Here is a 7,638-nt window from a genome sequence, read left to right as displayed (position 1 = left end):
TCAGAGGGAAGAATGAAAATTTAGTAAGGGATTTCGCAATTAAAATCAAATGTCATCAGTATGTGGAATATTTAGGGAGAAGATATTTATGTTCACCAAGGTGTAAACAGAGATCTTTCATTGCTGGGGATGAGCAAACAGAGATCAAGTGAGGTCTGCCACAGACTTTCCACTACAACTATGTGGACTACTACATTGTCTGAAATGAAGACAAATGGTTTTCTGAAGCTATCCACTCCAAGACCATTTCTGAAGCTATCCACTCCAAGACCATTTGATTTTTTTATCTTGATATTTTCATTCTGCACATTATCTTTCTCAGAGCCTGGTGGACCTGCTTGTTCCGTAGAGTGTAGATGACAGGGTTCAGCATCAGGGTCACCACCGTGTTCACAGGGCCAGCCTCCTTACTGGAATCCAGCCTGTTCACCTGCTTTGGTTTCACATATATAAAGACACAGCTGACGTACATCAGAGAGAGAACAATGAGGTGAGAGGAGCAGGTGGAGAAAGCTTTCTGTCACTCCTTGGCTGACGGGAGTCCCATGATTGTGACTACTTTATGTTGCTGTATGCAATGATGGTTATAATAAGGGATGTCAAAATGACAAACAAAGCAAGGTCGAAGATCAACATTTCAACTGATCTGGTGTCAGAACAGGAGAGATGGATCAGGGGGCCGAGGTCACAGAAGAAGTGAGGGATGACATGGGGGCCACAGAAGGATAAGTGGGACACATTTACCACCAAACCAGAAATGAGAGTGAAGCCCAAAGCACAGCAGGCTGTGAACAGGAGGAAACAAATCTTCAGGTTTGTGAAGATCGGGTAATGCAGAGGCTTGCAAATGGCCAAGTATCGGTCCAGAGATATCACTACTATGAGGACGAAACCTGCTGCTCCCAGAAATACTAACACAAAGGCTTGTGTGAGACAGGCAGCAAAAGAAATTGTTTGCCTAAAAGAAAGATGACCAACAATTTACGAATAACAGCACTTGTGAAACAACACTGAAAGAAGGAGAAAATGCTGAGGAAAAAGTACATAGGCGTCTGGAGCCGGGAGTCAAAACAAGTGATGGTGACTATGAGCTCATTGCCTGCAATGGATGCCAGGTATGCCAGCACGTGCACCAGGAAGAGGACCTTTCCCAGGTACTGGTCAGTAGGAAACCCCTCCAAGGTGAATTCTTGGACAGTTGTCTCATCCCTCATTTCCATCAACATCTCTTTCCACAGCAGCATCATCTGTGGGTCTTAACCTACAATAAAGACATCACAGCGAGCACAAAGGCTTTAGAGGAGCACAAGATCAAGATACTTATCTACCCAAGAAGGTGGCTACATAGACAGCAAAGTAGTCCAGTTAGTTGGTTATTCAATCAGAAGGACATGACTTCAATACTAGCCCAATACTGAGTTCTAATCCCTGAGAAATCGGTTATCTTTGGAAAGTTAGTTAACCTTTGTGAACTTTATTTTCACTCTGTGTAAAAAGAAGATAAGATCTACCTGTTCACGTACTGGTGAGAATGAAATAAAATAGAGCATGTAATTCACTTGTCATGTGATTCAATGATTCTTTTTTTAATTTTTTAACATCTTTATTGGAGTATAATTGCTTTACAATGGTGTGTTAGTTTCTGCTTTATAACAAAGTGAATCAGTTATACATATACATATGTTCCCATATCTTTTCCCTCTTGCGTCTCCCTCCCTCCCACCCTCCCTATCCCACCCCTCTAGGTGGTCACAAAGCACCGAGCTGATCTCCCTGTGCTATGCAGCTGCTTCCCACTAGCTATCTACTTTACGTTTGGTAGTGTATATATGTCCATGCCACTCTCTCACTTTGTCACAGCTTACCCTTCCCCCTCCCCATATCCTCAAGTCCATTCTCTAGTAGGTCTGTGTCTTTATTCCCATCTTGCCCCTAGGTTCTTCATGACCATTTTTTTTTCTTAGATTCCATATATATGTGTTAGTATACGGTATTTGTTTTTCTCTTTCTGACTTACTTCACTCTGTATGACAGACTCTAGGTCCATCCACCTCACTACAAATAACTCAATTTCGTTTCTTTTTATGGCTGAGTAATATTCCATTGTATATATGTGCCACATCTTCTTTATCCATTCATCTGTTGATGGACACTTAGGTTGCTTCCATGTCCTGGCTATTATAAATAGAGCTGCAATGAACATTGTGGTACATGACTCTTTTTGAATTATGGTTTTCTCAGGGTATATGCCCAGTAGTGGGATTGCTGTGTCATATGGTAGTTCTATTTTTAGTTTTTTAAGGAACCTCCATACTGTTCTCCATAGTGGCTGTATCAATTTACATTCCCACCAACAGTGCAAGAGTGTTCCCTTTTCTCCACACCCTCTCCAGCATTTATTGTTTCTAGATTTTTTGATGATGGCCATTCTGACTGGTGTGAGATGATATCTCACTGTAGTTTTGATTTGCATTTCTCTAATGATTAATGATGTTGAGCATTCTTTCATGTGTTTGTTGGCAATCTGTATATCTTCTTTGGAGAAATGTCTATTTAGGTCTTCTGCCCATTTCTGGACTGTGTTGTTTGTTTTTTTGTTATTGAGCTGCATGAGCTGCTTGTAAATTTTGTAGATTAATCCTTTGTCAGTTGCTTCATTTGCAAATATTTTCTCCCATTCTGAGGGTTGTCTTTTGGTCTTGTTTATGGTTTCCTTTGCTGTGCAAAAGCTTTTAAGTTTCATTAGGTTCCATTTGTTTATTTTTGCTTTTATTTCCATTTCTCTAGGAGCTGGGTCAAAAAGGATCTTGCTGTGATTTATGTCATAGGGTGTTCTGCCTATGTTTTCCTCCAAGAGTTTGATAGTGTCTGGCCTTACATTTAGGTCTTTAATCCATTTTGAGTTTATTTTTGTGTATGGTGTTAGGGAGTGTTCTAATTTCATACTTTTACATGTACCTGTCCAGTTTTCCCAGCACCACTTATTGAAGAGGCTGTCTTTTCTCCATTGTATATGCTTGCCTCCTTTATCAAAGATAAGGTGACCATATGTGCGTGGGTTTGTCTCTGGGCTTTCTATCCTGTTCCATTGATCTATATTTCTGTTTCTGTGCCAGTACCATACTGTCTTGATTACCGTAGCTTTGTAGTATAGTCTGAAGTCAGGGAGCCTGATTCCTCCAGCTCCATTTTTCGTTCTCAAGATTGTTTTGGCTATTCGGGGTCTTTTGTGTTTCCATACAAATTGTGAAATTTTTTGTTCTAGTTCTGTGAAAAATGCCAGTGGTAGTTTGATCGGGATTGCATTGAATCTGTAGATTGCTTTGGGTAGTAGAGTCATTTTCACAATGTTGATTCTTCCAATCCAAGAATGTGGTATATCTCTCCATCTATTTGTATCATCTTTAATTTCTTTCATCAGTGTCTTATAATTTTCTGCATACAGGTCTTTTGTCTCCTTAGGTAGGTTTATTCCTAGGTATTTTATTCTTATTGTTGCAATGGTAAATGGGAGTGTTTTCTTAATTTCACTTTCAGATTTTTCATCATTAGTGTATAGGAATGTAAGAGATTTCTGTGCATTAATTTTGTATCCTGCTACTTTACCAAATTCATTGATTAGCTCTAGTAGTTTTCTGGTAGCATCTTTAGGATTCTCTATGTATAGTATCATGTCATCTGCAAACAGTGACAGCTTTACTTCTTCTTTTCTGATTTGGATTCCTTTTATTTCTTTTTCTTCTCTGATTGCTGTGGCTAAAACTTCCAAAACTATGTTGAATAATAGTGGTGAGAGTGGGCTACCTTATCTTGTTCCTGATCTTAGAGGAAATGCTTTCAGTTTTTCACCATTGAGGACAATGTTGGCTGTGGGTTTGTCATATATGGCCTTTATTATGTTGAGGTAAGTTCCCTCTATGTCTACTTTCTGGAGAGTTTTTTATCATAAATGGGTGTTGAATTTTGTCAAAAGCTTTTTCTGCATCTATTGAGATGATCATATGGTTTTTCTCCTTCAATTTGTTAATATGGTGTATCACATTGATTGATTTGTGTATACTGAAGAATCCTTGCATTCCTGGGATAAACCCCACTTGATCATGGTGTATGATCCTTTTAATGTGCTGTTGGATTCTGTTTGCTAGTATTTTGTTGAGGATTTTTGCATCTATGTTCATCAGTGATATTGGCTTGTAATTTTCTTTCTTGTGACATCTTTGGCTGGTTTTGGTATCAGGGTGATGGTGGCTTCGTAGAATGAGTTTGGGAGTGTTCCTCCCTCTGCTCTATTTTGGAAGAGTTTAAGAAGGATAGGTGTTAGCTCTTCTCTAAATGTTTGATAGAATTCTCCTGTGAAGCCATCTGGTCCTGGGCATTTGTTTGTTGGAAGATTTTTCATCACAGTCTCAATTTCAGTGCTCGTGATTGGTCTGTTTATATTTTCTATTTCTTCCTGGTTCAGTCTCGGAAGGTTGTGCTTTTCTAACTATTTGTCCATTTCTTCCAGGTTGTCCATTTTATTGGCATATAGTTGCTTGTAGTAATCTCTCATGATCCTTTGTATTTCTGCAGTGTCAGTGGTTACTTCTCCTTTTTCATTTCTAATTCTGTTGAGCCGTCTCCCTTTTTTTCTTGATGAGTCTGGCTAATGGTTTATCAATTTTGTTTATCTTCTCAAAGAACCACCTTTTAGTTTTATTGATCTTTGCTATTGTTTCCTTCATTTCTTTTTCATTTATTTCTGCTCTGATCTTTATGATTTCTTTCCTTCTGCTAACTTTGGGGTTTTTTTTGTTTTTCTTTCTCTGATTGCTTTAGGTGTAAGATTAGGTTGTTTATTTGAGATGTTTTTTGTTTCTTGAGGTGGGATTGCGTTGCTATAAACTTCCCTCTTAGAACTGCTTGTGCTGCAACCCATAGGTTTTGGGTCATCATGTTTTGTCATTTGTTTCTAGGTATTTTTGATTTCCTCTTTGATTTCTTCAGTGATCTCTTGGTTATTAAGTAGTGTAGTAGTGTAGTAAGTAGTAGTGTATTGTTTAGCCTCCATGTGTTTGTATTTCTTACAGATTTTTTCCTGTAACTGATATCTAGTCTCATAGTGTTGTGGTCAGAAAAGATACTTGATATGATTTCAATTTTCTTAAATTTACCAAGGCTTGAATTGTGACCCAAGATATGATCTATCCTGGATAACATTCTGTGAGCACTTGAGAAGAAAGTGTATTCTGTTGTTTTTGGATGGAATGTCCTGTAAATAAGTCCACTTTGTTTAATGTATCATGTAAAGCCGGTGTTTCCTTATTTATTTTCATTTTGGATGATATGTCCATTGGTGAAAGTGGGGTGTTAATGTCCGCTACTATGATTGTGTTACTGTCGATTTCCCCTTTTATGGCTGTTAGCATTTGCCTTATGTATTGGGGTGCTCCTATGTTGGGTGCATAAATATTTACAATTGTTATATCTTCTTCTTGGATTGATCCCTTGATCATTATGTAGTGTCCTTCTTTGTCTCTTGTAATAGTCTTTATTTTAAAGTCTATTTTGTCTTATATGAGAATTGCTACGCCAGCTTTCTTTTGATTTCCATTTGCATGGAATATCTTTTTCCATCCCCTCACTTTCAGTCTGTATGTGTCCCTAGGTCTGAAGTGGTTCACTTGTAGACAGCATATATATGGGTCTTGTTTTTGTATCCATTCAGCCAGTCTATGTCTTTTGGTTGGAGCATTTAATCCATTTACATTTAAGGTAGTTATCAATATGTATGTTTCTATTACCATTTTCTTAATTGTTTTGTGTTTGTTATTGTGGGTCTTTTCCTTCTCTTGTTTTTCCTGCCTAGAGACGTTCCTTTAGCATTTGTTGTAAAGCTCGTTTGGTGGTGCTGAATTCTCTTAGCTTTTGCTTGTCTGTAAAGGTTTTAATTTCTCCGTCGAATCTGAGTGAGTTCCTTGCTGGGTAGAGTAATCTTGTTTGTAGGTTTTTCCCATTTATCACTTTAAATATGTCCTGTCACTCCCTTCTGGCTTTCAGAGTTTCTGCTGAAAGATCAGCTGTTTACCTTATGGGGATTCCCTTGTATATTATTTGTTGTTTTTCCCTTGCTGCTTTTAATATTTTTCCTTTGTATTTAATTTGTTATAGTTTGATTAATATGTGTCTTGGCATGTTATTCCTTGGATTTATCCTGTATGGGACTCCCTGCGCTTCCTGGACTTGATTAGCTATTTCCTTTCCCATATTAGGGAATTTTTCAACTATAATCTCTTCAAATATTTTCTCAGTCCCTTTCTATTATTTTTTAATTTTAAAAATTTATTTTTATTTATTTTTGGCTGCATTGGGTTTTAGTTGCTGTGAGTGGGTTTTTCTCTAGTTGCGGCGAGTGGGGGCTACTCTTCATTGCACACGGGCTTCTCATTGCAGTGGCTTCTCTTGTTGTGGAGCACGGGCTCTAGGCACACGGGCTTCAGTAGTTGTGGCACTCAGGCTCAGTAGTTGTGGCTCACGGGCTGTAGAGCACAGGCTCAGTAGTTGTGGTGCATGGGCTTAGTTGCTCCACGGCATGTGGGATCTTCCCGGACCAGGGCTCGAACCCGTGTTCCCTGCGTTGGCAGGCGGATTCTTAACCACTGTGCCACCAGGTAAGTCCTAGTCCCTTTCTTTTTCTCTTCTTCTTCTGGGACCCCTATAATTTGAATGTTGGTGCATTTAATGTTGTCCCAGAGGTCTCTGAGACTGTCCTCAATTCTTTTCATTCTTTTTTCTTTATTCTGCTCTGCAGTAGTTATTTCCACTATTTTATCCAGGTCACTTATCCGTTCTTCTACCTCAGTTATTCTGCTATTGATTCCTTCTAGAGAATTTTTAATTTCATTTATTATGTTTTTCATCATTGTTTGTTTGCTCTTCAGTTCTTCTAGGTCCCTGTTAAATGTTTCTTGTATTTTCTCCATTCTATTTCCAAGATTTTGGATCATCTTTACTATCATTACTCTGAATTCTTTTTCTGGTAGACTGCCTATTTCCTCTTCATTTGTTTGGTCTGGTGGGTTTTTACCTTGCTTCTTCATCTGCTCTGTGTTTCCCTGTCTCCTCATGATCCTTTGGTTCTTAAGGTACAAATAAATCCAGACTTAAGGGAATCTATGCAACCAAGGTAGACTCAACCAGGGAGTCAGGAGAGCTGAAGGCTGTGTGTAGAGTCAACACTCATTCTTATTGTCCCAGTTCTCCAAGTCTCCTCTCTCTCTGAGGTCAAAGAGGATGGGGTTGTTACTTTTGTTTCTGATAGCCATAAAAGTGGATTCATCTCACATGGTCTAGGATGTGGTAACAAGATTTTAAATAGAGACATTCAAAAGGACATGGATCTTTTGTTCCTGTTTAACCTTGAGTAAATTACTGGAATTCTCTGTTTATAATAGGAAATATCTATTGGGGTCTGAATTGTTTCCTCCCCAAAGTCATATGGGAAAGCCCTAACCCCCAGTGTGACTGTATTGGTAGATAGGGCCTTTAAGGATGGAATTCAGATTAAATGAGGTCATAAGGGTGGGGTCCTAATCTAATAGGACTAGACTGGTATCCTTTTAAGAGACACTAGAGAATGAAATCTCTCTCTCTGCTCCA

General features: G+C 38.6%; 1 protein-coding gene across 1 annotated transcript; it reads right to left on the bottom strand.

The window, feature by feature from the left end:
• Positions 1-206: 206 nt before the first annotated feature.
• LOC132350346 (olfactory receptor 6C75-like) lies at positions 207-1,244 on the bottom strand. The gene is given in 3 exon segments (XM_059899482.1): positions 207-559; positions 562-950; positions 953-1,244. Coding segments are annotated over 3 exon segments (957 nt in total). The 3' UTR covers positions 207-283.
• Positions 1,245-7,638: the final 6,394 nt, after the last annotated feature.

The sequence above is a fragment of the Balaenoptera ricei genome, chromosome 16 (genome assembly GCF_028023285.1).
Source record: "Balaenoptera ricei isolate mBalRic1 chromosome 16, mBalRic1.hap2, whole genome shotgun sequence".
NCBI classification, from domain to species: domain Eukaryota; kingdom Metazoa; phylum Chordata; class Mammalia; order Artiodactyla; family Balaenopteridae; genus Balaenoptera; species Balaenoptera ricei.
The sequence above is the reverse complement of the archived record's forward strand: the minus strand, read 5'-3'. Positions and strand labels throughout refer to the sequence as shown.